The sequence below is a fragment of the Bos grunniens genome, chromosome 12 (genome assembly GCF_055505025.1).
Source record: "Bos grunniens cultivar Pamir isolate PY7600 chromosome 12, Bosgru_T2T1.0, whole genome shotgun sequence".
NCBI lineage: Eukaryota > Metazoa > Chordata > Mammalia > Artiodactyla > Bovidae > Bos > Bos grunniens.
The window spans coordinates 33,968,371-33,986,632 of NC_141176.1; the positions used below are offsets into that span (position 1 = coordinate 33,968,371).

General features: G+C 42.6%; 1 protein-coding gene across 2 annotated transcripts in view; it reads right to left on the reverse strand.

Moving 5' to 3' along the window:
• Positions 1-18,262, reverse strand: part of ATP8A2 (ATPase phospholipid transporting 8A2) — a 492,224-nt gene that overhangs the window by 359,719 nt on the left and 114,243 nt on the right. For both annotated transcript variants that reach the window (XM_086329703.1, XM_086329702.1), the window contains exons 11-20: positions 16,657-16,822; positions 13,044-13,171; positions 12,125-12,202; positions 9,291-9,379; positions 6,060-6,104; positions 5,214-5,289; positions 3,451-3,556; positions 3,015-3,097; positions 1,468-1,517; positions 787-856 (exon numbers count right to left, since the gene is read on the reverse strand). In XM_086329703.1, the coding sequence (XP_086185829.1) occupies positions 787-856; positions 1,468-1,517; positions 3,015-3,097; positions 3,451-3,556; positions 5,214-5,289; positions 6,060-6,104; positions 9,291-9,379; positions 12,125-12,202; positions 13,044-13,171; positions 16,657-16,822 (891 nt within the window). The remainder of the gene's footprint in view (positions 1-786; positions 857-1,467; positions 1,518-3,014; positions 3,098-3,450; positions 3,557-5,213; positions 5,290-6,059; positions 6,105-9,290; positions 9,380-12,124; positions 12,203-13,043; positions 13,172-16,656; positions 16,823-18,262) is intronic.

Here is an 18,262-nt window from a genome sequence, read left to right on the forward strand (position 1 = left end):
AGCTTAATAAAGCTTTCCTTCAACACATAAGACCACAGTTTTACAGAATGTAGTTTTGTGAGTCAGGCTCATAAACAACAGCATCTTTCCCTAAAGATTTAGATTCAATGACCAGGAGGCAGAGAGGACAAAAAGCCTGACGTAGGAAGTAACCAGAGGGGACCAGAGGTGATGATGGACCACAGATGGACACCACCTCAAGCCTGCCACACAGCCTCTGTGGTGAATAAAAACCACAAATACTGAGAACAGCTACTAAAGAAAAAATACACACCAGAATCCTTAAAAGATTAAGTAGCTGCAGTCGTGTCTGACTCTGTGCGAGCCCATCGACTGTTACCTCCCAGGCTCCTCTGTCCATGGGATTCTCCAGGCAAGAGTGGGTTGCCATGCCCTCCTCCAGGGAAACTTCCTGACCCAGGGTCCGAACCCACATCTCTTATGTCTCCTGCATTGGCAGGGGGCTTCTTTACCACCTGGGAAATCCTAAAAGATCATAGGTCAACACAAATGATTGCATCTCTCACAGTCACAATGCAAGGGTGGAAAACGGCAATCAAAATTCACACGCCAAGGATTCTGGAGGACACAGCCAGCTACTGTTTCTGAAACCAACCACTGACTGCCCTGGCCACACTGGCTTGAACCCCTGTCATGGTCATCGGGCTTTTACCTCTCAGTGAGCATCAGGAGCCTTTCAACCTGAGTGACCATGAGGGGTGCTGAGAATGGCGGTTAAGGGAGAAGCAGGGGTCCCCCACCGTGCAGACATCAGCCAGTACTTACAGCCCCTTTACAGTAGAGTCGAAGCTGTCCCGAAGGAGTTCGCACTATCACAGACATTCTCTTTCTGTCGCTGTAAGAGTAAAGACACAAAGGAAAAAAACCGCCATTGCTGTTTTACAGGATCACATCCTGTGACTAAACAGTAAGCAGCCCAAAAGGTGGTCTGGCTGCCCCAATCTCCATTTTCCCTACCTTCCTCCTCCAAGTCAAAATTTGTGTGCCTCCTACTCTCTTATTTACATATAAGGGACATAAACCTATTCTTTTCCCTACCAAGCAGACTCACTAGCACAGCTCTTGATGGCAGGAGAGACAGAAATGGAGACCTTGAGTGCCTCCTCTGGGTACCTAATTTTCTTCTGATGATATTCTGTCCATGTACTCTTATTGCACAGCTCAAAAATATCCAGTCACATGCCAAGTAACAAAGGGGAAGATCAAATGTAAACCTACTTCACTCAAGAGCATCTCATCCTGCCTTCTTTTGACTGGAGTGGAAAGAGATGATGGATTTCAAGAACTTCGTGATTTAGCACTGAGGTCCCTCCATGGCTCCTCCCCAGCACCCCCGCCAGCAAGCACATGCCTCCTTGCACAACTTCCATCAGGACCCACCCTCTCCCTCTGATTCTTCTTTCTGATCAGTATATATAGAGAGAGTTTAAGAAAAGAGAAATATACCTGGAGAATTCCAGGACATTCAGGATACCAAAAGTCTGTTCCTGTCCCATCTACAGAGGAAGGGGAAAAAAAAAAAAAAGCTCTTACCTCTCTTACCTGAAGTGTAAAGCATTAGCATCTCAAAACAACCGACTCCTCACTCACAAACCTCTCTACACACACCTGCCCCCCATCCCTCCCCTCCTCCATCTCTCATTCTCTCCATCTATTCCGGGTCAGACGCCTTCCAACCTGTACAGTTCTCCGCAGTTAGTCTGGTAGGGTCACAGCGCCCCCTTCTGGTGGAAGCTTCTCATTTCCTCCACCAGGAGTGACCGTCCTACTAGCTAGTGACAGAGTCATTTCCAAGGCACATAAATAAAGGACACGAGCTACACAGGTCCATCCCAAACCTGGGGCCAGTTAGGCTCACGAATCCAGAATTTTTCACATTTCACAGAAGTATATACGCCCACTCCACCCCACTACATTCCCGCAGGGCTGGGACTGCACCCTGTTATACAACACATGGGTTTTCTGCAGTGTTGGTTGCTCAGTCATGTCCATCTCTTTGTGACCCCGTGGACTGCAGCCTGTGCAGCAAGCTATGTGGCTTGGTGAGAGTCACACAGAACAGGCGCAGCCCTGTGCAGTCCCGTTAGGTTTTGCTACCAAATGTCCACACCCCAAATTCAGGGGAATTCTGAAAACAACTTGGAATATGATATAAGTTCTGCATGTAAGTAAAAGAATGGACCGCCACCAGGTTGGGAACAACATGGACTTATTACACCAGATGGACACGAACTTCACATGCATCCATGAGATCTGAGGATGCAGAAAGCCAAGAGCTGTAAAAAGCCACAAGTCCTCCCCAAACGGAGGGTGGGGATCGTTAGAGGACTTGCCCACAGACCCTCACCCACCAAGACAGTGAGCGTGGCCCCTCTCGGCTCATTACAGAAAACACCCGTAGCCACCCCAAGGTCCCTATCTGACCTCATTCCTGATTTCAACCTTTTCTTATCCCCAAATTTCTCCCTCTAGCTCCTTGAGAGGGAAACTCAGAAAAAAATCAAAAGCCTTGATTTCAAGGAGGGGGGAAAAACCCACATCAAAAAAAAAACTTTAAGTGCCAACTCCATCCTCTGCCAGCCTCGGAGACCAGAGTCAGAGACCAAGGGCTTCAGAGAGATAGACATGGGCCCGCCCTGAGGAGGGGGTTGGAGCGGGGGGTGGATAGAGGATTATTCCCAACAATCACAGACCCAGCATCAGGCTTCCCACGTTCTCTCCTGCACGTTATCCCACATCAGTGGGTGGAAGACCATGGGTAGTGCCTTTGAGAGAGAAAGATGATAGAAATGCAAAAACACAACCCTGAGCCAACAACATAAAAACACACAACCGGGAGCCAGCAGAACCACACAACCTGTCAATTCTCAACATGCCTAGTTTCACAGACAACCAGCTCTCCTAGTTACAACAGGCGTTACTATATCTAACAGACAGCCTTCCAGAAAGCAGGTGACCAGGACCATCCGGCGGCACCTGGGGCTGTCACTTACGGCCTCGATGATGACAGAGTAGGGCGTTCTGGCTGTGAAGACAAAGCCCAGCTTCCGGGCCCCTTTGACCAAAGCGGCTTCGTCTGTCAATAAGAACAGAGGAGGCGTTGACTCGTCTCTGGGAAGGACAGCATTCTGTTCAGCAAGTGTTATTTTTCCCATGAAAAAGACCCACACCAGCGACAGACGCCTGGCCTTCCGTGCAGTAAAGACGGAGGACCTAGAAGGTGCCGACTCACTCCTCGCCCCCTACTAGGGCCCAGAAAGGAGCACCTCCCTCAGAGGAGAAGCTGTGGACCTGGAACTGGTCCCCCAGGACACTGCAGCCAGCGGGAGACCGGAGGCACACGGCGGGGCAGGGCAGGGCCGGCAACAGCATGCAAACACCCAGGGGTCAGGGAAGGGGGCAGCGGGCACCCCGGCCGCGGGGCCTCACCTGGGGAGGAGGCCTGGTAGACAATGCTGTCCCCGTCCCTCTCGGGGACCACGGTGTGGCACACGGCCAGCAGGGTCAGGAACTCCTGGATGCAGGGTGCTGTGGGCTGCAAACGGAGCCAAGATCAGTGGCTGTCAGGACGCCCCTGATCTACTTCAGGGTCAGGCTCAAAGGACTCTTCCTGGATTCTAATCCAGGGGTTCCTTCCTGCTGCCCTCAGAACAGAGGTCAGGAGCCCCGGTTCCAGGCACCCTTCCGTTCACACCTGCTCACCATCCAGCCCATCTCCTGCGGCTCACAACCCCCTACTCTGGGTACCTAGCAAGGTGTTTAATGTGAACTAAGCCCTTAAACTGTTTCTAAACGAATGAGTCTCTTATGGACCAGTTTGCTCTTTGACAGTTTAAATCCCTTGCTGCTGCCACCCTGTACTTTCTCCTTACCCTTCACCATTCCAATGTGAACAGACCCTTTCAGCCACCCATCCGCACCATCACTCTCAACCTAACACTCTTTGAGGGCGCTTGAGTCCTTTCTCAGAAAGCAAGTCCTCACCGGTGCTCATTTCTTTAACATCCTTAATTAACACTCCCCTCCTCCACAGAAGGTTCTTCTGAGACGCCACTCTTCTGCTTAGAGGACCTCTAGCCAAGTGGCGCCATCTACCTCTGAGACCAAAATCCAGGAAAGGACAGTATCAACGTCTGTGATCCTGACACAGAGCACAGCCTTCAGCAGCATCCTCTCTGCAGCCTGGACCACCTGGTCAGCATCTCTGGGGCTGAAGCAGGACAGCTGCCTCCCAGCCCGGGAGCATGGGTGCCTTCCATGCTCACATCTCAGAACACTGCTGGGAAAGTTCTAGCATCAACAAATAGGCACTAACTGAAATACAGTATAGCAGACCTCCTCACTGAGAATTCAGAGAACATTTTAAATATACCTATCTCTTCACAAAATTTGGGAAAGATAAAGTTTTAATGTTGCTAGAGTTTACCTAATTTCAAAACTGAATTTTTTTTTTTTTTTTTTAGAAAAGTCATATTAGGTCTAATTTATACTGGTTAAACTGGTTGTGAAATGCTCTGATCATTAAAAGTTAGTATTTTTCAGAATAGCCTTTAGAACAAAAATGCATTTATATGGACCAGCAGTAAATCCTGGTTTGCTCCAATAGTTCAGAATGTGACATCACAGTTAAGAATCCAACAGTCTAAGATTCTGACTCTCATTTCTCCATCTGTTTGCTGGGTGACTTCTGGCCAAGTCAAGTTTTCTATGCAGCTCCCCATCATCTCTCCGAGGTGACTCGGGTGCTAAAGGAAACAGCCTTCAAATGTCTAGCACATAAGTAGGATGCTATAAATCCTGCATATTATATCTTGTTTCCTAGGTGATCCTAACCAAAAGATACGTAATTACTTTTCAAAATACATGACCTCTTAGATTCACAACTATGAAGAAACAGTCTTGCATAAATCTTACAAAACACAGAAATCTGAAATGTTAGCAAAATCTATGATCAGACTCATCTTGATGTGCTTACTTTATAACTTCACTACATACTTAATCAGGCTTCAAATTCAGTTATGCAAAGTGTTCTTCACAAACTGATCATTTTCCTAAAGTACTAACACCATAGAAGTGAAGGCACATCTCTTCCCCAAGTTCCAAAACAGCAACTTTCAAGATGCTATATACATACATAAATGCAAGTGCATCATAAGATGTTTAATGTTCCAGAAGTGAATGATGGCCCTTACATGATGATCCTCGATGTTCTTCAAGAGCCTGGGGTCATCAAAGTCGCAGGAATCACTAGGTGGAGGAGGAATCCGGCTGAGAAGAGAATAGGAGATAATACTCAGCTCCAAAGTTCCTTTAACTCAAACCTAGGAAGAATCTGTCTTCAGAAAGAACCACACATAAAAAGGCTATAAATTTATATTAAACTTTTAAAGATTTGAAATATTGTGTATTATTTCAAACCTCAAGACAGTAAATCTCACACCTGACTATGAACAAAATAAGGATGGTCCCTGACTTACATTATTTTGACTTAATAACTTTTCAGTGGTGCAAAACTGATAAGCATTCAGTAGAAACTATCTTTCAGTCTTTGGACTTTGATCTCTCCACAGGCTGGCAACACATGGTACAATCCTCTCTCATGATTCTGGGCAGCGAGTATAGCCCCACCATCACGAGGGTGAACAACTGAAACACAACCATGCTGGATCCAGACAGCCACACAACAGATGAGTTAATAAACAAAATGTTGTGTGTATATACATATATATAATATTACTCAGCCTTCAAAAGGAGTGAAATTCTGATACATGCTACAACATGTATGTTACAACCTTAAAGATATGCTGGAAAGTCAGAAGTGAGCAGGACGTATCCAACCGATAGCTGGGTACTTTTGTTAAAATCCCTGTAGCACGATTGGACTTTTAAAACCATACTCATGTTTCATTTTTATTCTGGTTCTCTCTTGAAATAACAGGCAACTTTTATTTACAAAATAATCTGGTGAGAAATGCTAATATAAAATTGTTCCAAAGCCTTTCCCACTAAAGTATCAAGAACTGTTAAAATATACTTACGAGAAATCATCTGAGGATGGTTCCCTTGTCAGTTCTGGAAAATGACTGCCAGAGAGAGAAACAGAGTAGTCACAGAGCTGTGATCAAAAACACAGATATTCACACAAAGTACAAGCAGCAGCAGCATAGATCATATATTAGGCTACTAAACAAGCCTTGGTAAATTTAAGAAGACTGAACTAGCAAGCGTATTTTCCTATCACAAGATACAAAACTGAAACTCAATTACCCCAAAAAAAATGGAAGATTTACAAATATGTGACAATTAAACAACATGTGAATGAACAACCAATGGATCAATGAAGAAATCCAACATGAAATCCAAAAATACCTAGAGACAAATGAAAATACTAAAACTTGAAGAATGCAGCAAAAGCAGTTCTGAGAAGTTTATAGCAATAAATGCCTACCTCGAGAAACAAAAATCTCAGACAGCTTTATACCTAAAATAACTAGAAAAGGAACAAATAAAACTCAAAGTTGGAAGGAAATAAAGATTAGAACAAAAACAGATGAAATAGAGACTCAAAAGTCAGTAGGAAAAAATCAATGAAGCTAAAAGTTGGTCCTTTAAAAAGATCAAGTTAACAAACCTTTAGCTAGACTTACCAAGAAAGAGAAGACTCAATCAGAAATGAAAGAGAAGGCATTACAACTGACACTACAGAAAGAAAAGGACCACAAAAGACAACTATGAACAATTAGATGGTAACAAATTTGACAACCTGGAAGCCACGGATAAAGGCCTAGAAACATACAACCTAAACAGAAAATCTGAGTACACCCATTACTACTAAAGAAACTGAATCAGTAATTTAAAAACTCCCAACAAAAGTCTGGAACCAGAAGGCTTCACTAGTGAATTCTACCAAACATTCAAAGAAGAATTAATACCAACCATTTTCAAAAAACAGAAGAGGAGGGAACACTTCCAAACTCATTTTACAAGGTCAGCATTACTCTGATACCGAATGAAAAAGAACATCACAAGAAAATTACAGGCCAATATCCCTGAATAACAGACACAAAAATCCTCAGTAAAATATTAGCAAACCATATTCAACAATACATTAAAAGGGTCATACACAATGATCAAGTGGGATTTACTCTAAGGATGGAAGATCAGTTTGCTAAGCTCAGTCGCTTCAGTCGTGTCCGACTCTGTGCGACCCCACAGACGGCAGCCCACCAGGCTCCCCCGTCCCTGGGATTCTCCAGGCAAGAACACTGGAGTGGGGTGCCATTTCCTTCTCCAATGCATGAGAGTGAAAAATGAAAGTGAAGTCGCTCAGTCGTGTCCGACTCTTAGTGACCCCATGGACTGTAGCCCACCAGGCTCCTCCATCCATGGGATTTTCCAGGCAAGAGTACTAGAGTGGGGTGCCATTGCCTTCTCCAGAAGATCAGTTTAGTATCTACAAATCAATATGTCAACACCATCCACATTACCAAAATGAAAAATAAAATCATATAATTGCCTCAATGAAAGAAAGTGAAAGTGAAGGTTGCTCAGTCGTGTCTGACTCTTTGTGAACCCATGGACTATACAGTCCATGGAGTTCTCCAGGCCAGAATACTGGAGTGGGTACCCTTTCCCTTCTCCAGGGGATCTTCCCAACCCAAGGATCAAACCCAGGTCTCCTATGTTGCAGGTGGATTCTTTACCAGCTGAGCCACAAGGGAAGCCCAAGAATACTGGAGTGGGTAGCCTATCCCTTCTCCAGTGGATCTTCCCGACTCAGGAATCAAACTGGGGTCTTCTGCATTGCAGGTAGATTCTTTACAAACTGAGCTATGAGGGAAGCCCCAATAGATTTGCCTCAATAGATGCAGAAAAAGCATTTGATAAAATTCAAAATTCACATATAATGAAAAAAACTCTCAGCAAAATGGGTATATAAGGAATGTACCCCAATATAATAAAGTCAATATAATATATGGGAGAAGGCAATGGCACCCCCATCCAGTGCTCTTGCCTACAAAATCCCATGGATGGAGGAGCCTGGTAGGCTGTAGTCCATGGGGTTGCTGAGAGTCGGACACGACTGAGCGACTTCCCTTTCACTTTTCACTTTCATGCATTGGACAAGGAAATGGCAACCCACTCCAGTGTTCTTGCCTGGAGAATCCCAGAGACGGGGGAGCCTGGTGGGCTTCCATCTATGGGGTCACATAGAGTCGGACAGGACTGAAGCAACTTAGCAGTAGCAGTAGCAGCAGCAGCATATAATATATGACAAATCCAAGGCTAATATCATACTCAACAGTGAAAAGCTGAAAGCTTTTCCTCTAAGATCAGGAATAAAACAAAGATGCCCATTCATATTACTTTTTTCTCAACATAGTATTAGAAGTCCTAGCCACAGCAATTAGGAAAGAAAAAGAAGTAAAAGGTATCCAAATAGAAAAGGAAGAAACAAAACTGTTACTATTTATAGATGATATGATATTATATACAGAAAATTCTAAAAGATTCCACCAAAAATCTGTTAGAACTACCAAATTCAGTGAAGTTGCAAGATACAAAATCAATATACAAAAATCTGTTGCATTGCTATATATTAGTAAAGAACTATCAGAAGGAGAAATTAAGAAGACAATTCCACTTATACTTGCATCAAGAAGAAGAAAATATCTAGGAATAAATTCAACCAAAGAATGAAAGATCATACACTGAAAAGTGTAATACGTTACTGAAAGAAATTCAGCAACACAAATGAATGGAAAGACGTTCTGTGCTCATGGATTGGAAGAATTAATGTTGAAATGTCAATACTATCCAAAGAAATCCACAGACCCAATGCAATCCATATCAAAATTCCAAAGGCATTTTTCACAGAAATACAACAATTCTAAAATTTATACAGACTCACAAAACTTTGAGAAATAAGAACATAGCCAGATGCATTATGCTCCTTTTGAAAAAGGAAAGTGTTGAGATCAAAACATGAAGTAGAAATGTATACTTACTAGATAGGAAATATAAAATTACATATTCCTTGAGATTTCTCATAGGTTAGTATTTATAGAAATAACCACGTTTTAGAACCATGTTCTAAATTGGGACTCATTCAGTTTTAAATATCTTCAGTAGTAATTATGAAACCAAATCCCTTATAAATACCCTTTCAAAGTATCAGAAAGTCAAGGTATTTGACTAAGTGGCTAAAAATAAAACTTCTTTTGTTGGAAGAATACAGATAAGATTCAGTAAGTTATAAAGACACTCACCCATAGGTTACCCCAGCAATGCTACACTTTTTGAAGTTCATGATATTGCATGTAAGAGTTCCTGTTTTGTCAGAAAATAGATATTTTACCTAAATCAAAGAGAAAAATATATGCTGAGAATGTAATAACATGCAAAGACACATAAGTGAAGTCTTTTATTCTACATGTTTCAAAATCTGTATTAGTTTTCAAAGGTAAATTTCCTTAGGCAAGCAAAATATATTTTATAATTAAATATGTTATATATCATAATTATTATTGTAAAACTAATATATGTTAAAGCTTAAGACCACAATTCTGGAGTCCAAGTGTGTGGAAACATACAAAAGAGATTTCAGTAACAGCCCTGAATCCATTTAACATCAGTAAGCACTAAATTTCACCACAAGGCATCTCAATGACATTTACACAGAATTCATTCTTGTGTCTAATACATCAAGACAACAAACTCAGACTGTGGCAACCACAAAAATATTTGTTTTTAGAACTCCATCCCTTGGTTGGACTAAGAAAGCATGTCCTGAAATAGCACAGAACACTAAGCTTTTCAATCATCATCATAGTGAGGTTACATAAAGGCAGCATGGCACTGCAACAGATTAACGTAACTTTCTAAGGCATAAAGTTCTATAGATTTAACACGCTAGGCTCTCAATATACAAAGGTGAAAAGAGAAATTCCTGTGAAAGTCAATAAGCAAACCATTTAGACACGATTAACTGAGTGAGTGCACAAGAGATGAGCCCAAATGCATGCGTGATGTTACGTTCTGTCCTCCTGGGTGGATGCTACGATGGGGGAAAGGGCAAAGAACGCAGGACCACAAGGGAAGGGAGTCCAGGTCAGGCTCTGAATTGTGCAGGTTGGAAAAGTTACCTCAGCCTTCTGGGACTCAACGTCCACGTCCATAAGGGTTTGGCCAGAAGATAAGTAACATTACTCCATGTCTAGCTTTCTGGGAAATTACATCATAGATTAGTGAGAGGGGAGTAATTAACAGAACTGTCTCCAGTAAAATTCCAGTTTCTCAGTGACTTTCTAAAGAGGGGTCATGACTGCAGCTGGATGTGAGATGGATTCCAGGAATTCCCAAGAACCATGCTAGGGAAGTCACACTGCACTGTTTTTATACAAGACAGATTAATAACAAGAATTGTGTACTCTAGACTTTTCCTAACTGATACAATATAAGCAAATACTAAGAATTATTTTTAAAGTGCCTTCAAGTAATGATTATTAATGATCCTAAAGAAGTCAAATAGTACACAGAAATATGAAATCAGTACACTATTAAAGTGATGAATGCTTTAACCATAAACAAGTTTAAATATAAGCTTTATCTGCAGTAAGACTAGGGGTATAAAAAGTTCAGTAGAATCAGCCTTTCAAAAGCAGTATCTCTTCCTGTTTCTTTTTTAAAAGTTAAAAGATGATATCAAAATATTTTAAAATGACAATTTTATAATAAGGAATTAAGATTTTTCTATTATTCTGCCTATTGGATTTTGACTTGTCTTTTCAGTTCCAACTCAGAACTACTTCCCCATGCAAACTTTTCCTATTCCCGATTAGGATGAACTGTCTCATCGTGGGAGCTGGAGGATATTGAATCCTTCAATCATTTGGGTCCAGTTCAACAGCATCTGAGAACAAAGTTATGCTAACCATTATGCTAAAATAACAAAGGCAGACAAAGATGACCAAAGAGCTTGTCTCCACACCTTTGAACAGGCTTAGAAATCCCAGGATGGAAACAGACACATATAACTGTCATTCTTTTTTACTGTATTTATGTTTGGAGAGATTGTTGCAGAAACACTGAAGAAAGGTAAATTAACTCTGTTGGAAGACTGGAGCAGGGTTCAAAAAGAGGCCGGTTTAGTCTGATATATACTGCATTCACTTCATGGGGTTGTTGGGAGAATCATATAAGATAAGTAAATAAAATGAAATTATAATCTGTAATTATAGTGCATTCAACAGACCTAGACTTTGCAGTGATTTCAACTCACAATGAGGACATAATGCAAAGTGTAACTCAGTAGAAAGGCAACAGGGGTTTGGAGGTGATAGTGGAAAAGAAACTGGGTCCCTGAAATATTACAGAGACGAAAGCAGGAACATGTGAGAGATGTTATGGATTTGTGTCCTTCAAATTAGCCCCCACATAAAGTCTCTTGGACAGCAAGGAAATCAAACCAGTCAACCCTAAAGGAAATCAACACTGAATATTCACTGCAAGGACTGATGATGAAACTGAAGCTCCAATACTTTGGCCACCTAATCCAATAAACCAACTCCTTGGGAAAGACCTTGATGCTGAGAAAGATTAAGGGCAAAAGGAGACGGGGGCAACAGAGGATGAGATGGTTAGATAGTATCACTGACTCGATGGACATGAGTTTGAACAAAGTCTGGAAGATAGTGAAGGACAGGGAAGCCTGGCGTGCTGCAGTCCATGGAGTTGCAAAGAGTCAGACACAGCTTAGCAACTGAACAACAACCCAATATCCAAGCATCTTAACCATCGTCTTCCCTTTATTTGCCCTGATTAACAATCTTGCATACAAAGTGACCTTGCACTATAGTTTTTGTACTAAATATGTTGCAGGTGATAAGATCTTCTAGGTGATAAGATCTATCCCTGACTCAAAAAGCAAGTCAAGATCAATTAACATTTGTATTGAATAATACCTCCAAATACTACAGAGTTCTTCAGATATCAAAACCACCTTTATGGAGACTTATTTTTGCACAATCTCTCCACAGTTCTCCCAACACTTGTCTGCCCCCATGCTCACATCACTGTCCCAAAGTCCCCAAGAGGCTCTCACCTGGCCAAGCTCTTCATTAAGGTTTGACGTCCTGGCCATGGCAGGGGTGTCATTTCCTAGATAATACATATCTGTGTCCTGAGAGAGGGAAAGGAGTTGGGGGACTTCAGCAAATACCCACCATTCATCACTCATTTACATTAAGAAGGTAACAGGTAACTGTTAAAACAGGTAACTCAAATAAATGCTAATTTTTAAGTTAGTGGTGAAAATACAGGGTCTATTTACGTAGAAAAACACTAAGATACAGGGGAAAACATGGTATTTATTTATATCTAGAAGATTTGGCTTCCAGATGATCATTTCCTAACCTAGACTAACTCATACTTCTGAGCTTAGCTAATACCTCATTCAAAGGGTTGTTATGAAGCTCAAATAAAAATGCCCATGAAAAAAAAAAGCACATGAAAGTGTCTGGTCATCAAATACTAGCTGCTGAGGTCTGGTGCTTCACAACCATGGCGGGGTCCTTGAAAATTCCACCTGGACTCTTGCAACAGAACCCAAGCTCACTGTCACTGTGAATTTTGATCTAAAGGACACTTAAGCAGACACACCTAAGACAGCTTTCCTTCTGCACTAAGGAGACCATAAAGCATGAGCAGCTGCAGCCACTTCATGCCCATGCACTGGAAGACAGGGACCTGCTTGCCTTCTTCTCCATTATCCCACTGATGCTCCTGAGAGCACCTGCCTGTTTCATGACCCAGGAAACTGGGACACCAGGTGACTAGTCACCACCACCACTGGCTCAGGGACAACCCTGCCCAGTCTCTAGGCAGTGAAATCCCAGATCGAATTATAAATTAATGACGCTCCTCTTTTTCTGGAGGCCCAGTTTCAACACTAAGGCTCAGACAGGATATTAGGAAATGACACGTCCCCAGCAGCTCTGCTTCCTGCCCCGTGTGATACTCACCCAGTTTATGAAGAGGGCTTGTGTGTACTTCACAACCTCGAGAGTCACCAGCAGACTGATGGGAATCAGATTGTTGTAGAGGATGATGAATGTCAACAGGTTGTATCCGAAATTGTCTGAGGTCGCATCTGCAGAAGAAAACCACAATATGTGCATAGCTTAGTCTCCGTTCAGTATCCCTGAACTTTATTACGCTGGCAGTTTTCTGAAAGATGTTCACAAAAGAAGTTGACTGGCTTAAGTGTACATTTAGAGATTCAAGTTGAAATAGTCACTGAACACCTGCTCTGTGCCATGAACTGTGGATACACAAGGCTGTGATGACACAATTCCTTCCAATAAAGAGCTGGCTTCCAATAGGAGGCTTTGAGGGAAGGGGGTGAGCAGAAGTCAGCCTCTGCCAAGGTGATTATGCAGCAGGAGATATCGATTAAAGAGGAGTTCACAGGCATGCAGACACCATGGCAGCAGGGGTTTAATGGGAAGGTACAGTCACAGTCACTCAAAACCATCCAGAAGAACGGAGGCTTAAGACAAGCTCTGGAGGATGGCATGAAGGCAGCTAACTGAACAGGATGCAGAAAAGAGGATAGGAATACCTACAACCTCACTAAGGTAAGAGTGTATTTACACCCTAAAGAATTGGTCAAACTGGGGCAAGTGTGAACAGGCAAAACAGGTGCAGACAGGGAGGCAGACAGGAAGCTTTGAGCCTATTTATAGAAGACAAGAGAAAGAATGTCTTAATGGAACATGGTCCCTAAAGGAAGAATCTGAACTAGAATCAGCTAAGGCGGGAGGAGGGACCAGGAGAGGAGGCAGAGGTGCAGGGTCTCTGAGTGTCAAAGAGGAAGGTTCTCTGAAGTCAAAGCTCTGACATGGATGGCACAAATGTGAAGTCTGATGGCTTTTACGGGAGTTACTCAGACTTCACCCTAAGGATAACAAGGCACAAAGCACTGAATGGAAAAAAATAGGCAAATTCTTCACTGTAAATCATGCAGCTGGTACTGGAGTTTGATGTCAGCTGAGCAGTTTAAATGACAGTTTCCACACAGCTTAGGTATCAGTATAGTGTCACTGCTGTTTATGTGCCTAAACCATGACATGCTGCAGCTAACACATACACAAATCCATCTGCCTTCACGCTTGAAGCTAAACATACAAATGGTTGAAATCCATGTTTTAAGAACCAAAATCAAGGAATTTTGACCCAACCTACAACGGAAGTCCCAGTGACTTTTCCCATCTATAAAGTGGCAACGAGAGTCTTTCTGGGCAGTTCAAAATGTGTGAGCTTTCTATATGAGATAACTAGGAAAGGGGAAAAAATAAATGTTTTCATCAATTTAACTAAAATATAAAGAAAGGTGGGAATAATAATTATTCCAAGAAATACTTCAAAGTTTAAAATTCAAATGTATTACTCAACGTATCATTATTTATTTTGTCATTAAATTTTATTTATTTTTCTGGAATTGCTGTGGAAGGAGATTAGCAAATCTTCTCTCAAAACAAGAAGCCATAAAACTGGACAAAACTATCAAAACAAGCGTTCAAAGTGCTGAGAAACCGATCATAGAGCACACGAAAAATTCAAAAGCATGAATTCAAGAATAACTGCTCAATCTCAATGAGTGGGAGACTCTGGCATTTAAGCCAAAGTCTGTTTTTTCCTTCTCTCCCCCAGATCCACGTTGCTTAAATTCTGCTCCGGGTGGTAGGTGGGGAGGGCCCTGAGGACTGGCAACTCTCATCCCCACCCCAGCCCACGTTGGGTAAATTCTATCCCAGGGTGGGACAGATTGTCAGAACAGGAACAGCCTGAGGGATCCGACAGTATCTGAAGCAGAGCATAAAACTGCCCTGCCTAGGGCACTGTGAAAAAACAATAGACCTCCCGGATCAGGGAAGACAAATCTCTCCCAATACTAGAAGGGGCAAACTGCAGAGTAGACAGAAGTTAAACAGGCAGATCCACGGAAAGATGGCCAAGGAAAACTAGCTAAGATTATACCCAGCCCTGGTGGTCTAGAGGGCAGGTCCATGTCAAGTCCTGGTGAGCCTCTAGTCCCTGACTGAATGCGGGGTCGATTTTAAACTTCCCATCAGTGAGGCCAATTCCGAAGCTGCACACAGATCAAACAACTGGCCCCTCACTGGCTCAAGGGAAGGTCAGGACAACCTCTGACCACCCACTGGCTGACTTCTAAGCTAGGCTGACCCCCTAGAAGTCCAAGATAAAAACCTGGGATGATTTGTTGCTATCCAGTTGGCCTCACAAGAAATAACAAAGGAAATTCTCCAGGACAACAGGAAGTGACACCAGACAGCAATTCAATGTACATAAAGAAACAAGGGCAATAAAGGTAATTATATAAGTACTTATAAAAGAATATAATTACATATGTTCTATACTTTCACTTGGATTTTTTTTTTAAGTGGTAAAAGATTATAAAATAGCACGATGGACATATCTAGCTGTAACATGGCAGCAGTGGTTCAGTTGCTCAGTCATGTCCAACTCTTTGTGACCCCATGGACTGTAGCCTACCCATCTCCTCTGTCCATGGGATTCTTCAGTCAAGAACACTGGAGTAGCTTGCCATTTCCTTCTCCAGGGGATCTTTCCAACCCAGGGATGGAACCCATGTCTCTTGCACTGCAAGCAGTCTCCTGCAGAGCAGGCGAATTTTTTTTTACCGACTGAGCCACTAGGGAAGCCCCGATGTAAAATACATGTCAACGAAAAGAAGTCAGGAAACAAAGAAGGTATGTGAAGCAAAGACATAACAAGTTGGTAACTCAGATACACTAGAAGAAACTAAAAGAACTGGGAATAAAAGTAAATAAGTAAGTAAAGTGAAACAACTCTATAAATACACTTGTTTTTTTCTGTTTGCTTCTTTAAGAGACATAAAAGTACGTAGGCAGTAAGTACAACATTGTACTATTGGCTTGATAACAAAGACGGATGTAATACACATGGTAATAACAACACAAAGTAGGGGAGAAAATGGACCTACAATGGAGTCAAGTTTCTATATTTTATTGGAATTGAGTTAGTATTAATCTGAAGTTGGTGCTGATGAATTAAGACATATACCGTAATTCCTAAAGCAACCACTAAGAAAATAACTCCAACACTAACAATCAAAAAGGAATCATCTGGGATTTTCCTGGTGGTCCAGTGGTTAAGAATCTGCCTGCCAGTGCAGGGGACGTGTGTTCAGTTCCACAAGCCTCGGGGCAACTGACCCCGTGTGCCGCAACTTCAGAGCCCACAGGCTCTGGAGCCTGTTTGCCCTCTCATGACAATCAGGAGCCCGCGTACCACAAATAGGGAGTAGCCCCCACTTGCCATAACTAGAGAAAGCGTGCACGCAGCAGTGAAGACCCAGCGCAGCCAAAACATAAGTAATTTTAAGAAATAATCATCTGAACATACAACAATCCCCAGATGAGTCCACCTTCACTTTATCACAAGACTCCTGTTCTTCCAGTTCTTCAAAGATGGGCTTTGTGCACAACAGCCCAAGGGTGAAGAAGGAGAAAGGATGGCACGTGCTCGGAAGCATGGACCACGTCAACCAGCAGCCCGCCCAGCACGTACCCATCTTCTTGATGTACCAGTTCTTTCCTCCTTGAGAGCCGTTCCAGTACAGGGCCCCCACCGAGCTCACCAGCGCCATGACCAACAGGATGCCGAACAGCACCAGGATCTGCACGTTGGTTACCTTCTCCACGTTCGATCTCTTGAGAGGGGCTTTGGTGGAATTCTGCACAAGAGCGTTTAAAATCAATAAGGGTCACAGAACACACTCAGGGTCCAAGAGGAGGGGGGAAAGGAGGCAAGTTAACCAAATTCAACAAATAAAAAGACTATATTTTATTTGCCCAATAAGCAAAGAAATTTTAAAGTGTACTATGCGCCTCAATCAACATCTAGTTTTACATAAAGAACAAAGAAGACACACTCTAAAAATCATCTCAACTCTACCGGATTCAGTCTGTGCTTCTTATGACTACATTTTCACAAAAAACTAGCTACTTGTGTGATCTTAGAACATGGCAGGTTCTACGTCATTTAGATGCAGTTTTAAAGAAATCAAGATGTTGCTAATTTAAGAGAAACAAAGATTCTACATCAGGAAAATCTAGAATCTTCAAAGGAATAACATAGCTATTAACACATGATGAGCTATTTTTTAAGCTCAGTAGCTCAAATTTTAATTGGGGCAGTGCTGGGGGGCGGGGGAAGACATACACAAACACACACGTCAATAATGCAAAATAGAACAGTAGGTGTCAAAAATAACTGGATAGAGGAGGAGTTCATTTGGAAAACTGTGAACAAGAAATAAAGAAGAGTCAAGAAAGCTTGAGGGGCCAGGAGAATTCTGAACAGAGTCCTAAGGTCCTAACCACAGACAGAATACAGGCAGGAAGCAACGACAAAAGCAGAAAGACAGTGCAGCTGTCTGAAAATGCTCATGGCCTGCTTTCTCACTGCTGGTGGGGAAACCAGTCCAGCTACACAATAAGCAAGTGAGTCCAGAAAGCTTCATTAAGACCAGATTTGAGGACCACCGCACATCCCCTTTGGAACTGTATACCCTCCGCAGTGGAAGAGTCAACACAGCTGTTTGCACTGGACAGGTATTCACTGAAGAGTCATTTTTTGAAAATCTCTGAAGGTAGCTGTGGTGAACAGAATAACGTTCCTCCCCAAGATAACCTGGACCATGAATATGTTACTTTATATGGCAAAGGGGCTTTTCTGGTATGACTTAGGGAGATTAACCTGAATTCTCCAAATAGGCCCGATTTAATTACTTAGGTCTTCAAAAGCAGAAAAGGAAGAGATCCTTTCCCAGCTATGGTCAGAGGGAGCTATAACTAGAGACAAATGGCGAAAGAGATGCAGTGTTGATGCTCTGAAGATGGATGTTATTGTTGTTTAGTCAGTCATGTCTGACTCTTTACAACCCCATGGACTATAGCCCACCAGGCTCCTCTGTCCATGGGATTTACCAGCAAGAATACTGGAGTGGGTTACCATTCCCTTCTCCAGGAAATCTTCCCAACCCAGGGATCAAACCTGAGTCTCCTGCATTGGCAGGCAGATTCTTTACCACTGAGCCATCAGGGAAGTCCCTAAGATGGATGTGCTTAGTCGCTCAGTCGTGTCCGACCCTTTGCAACCCCATGGTCTGTAA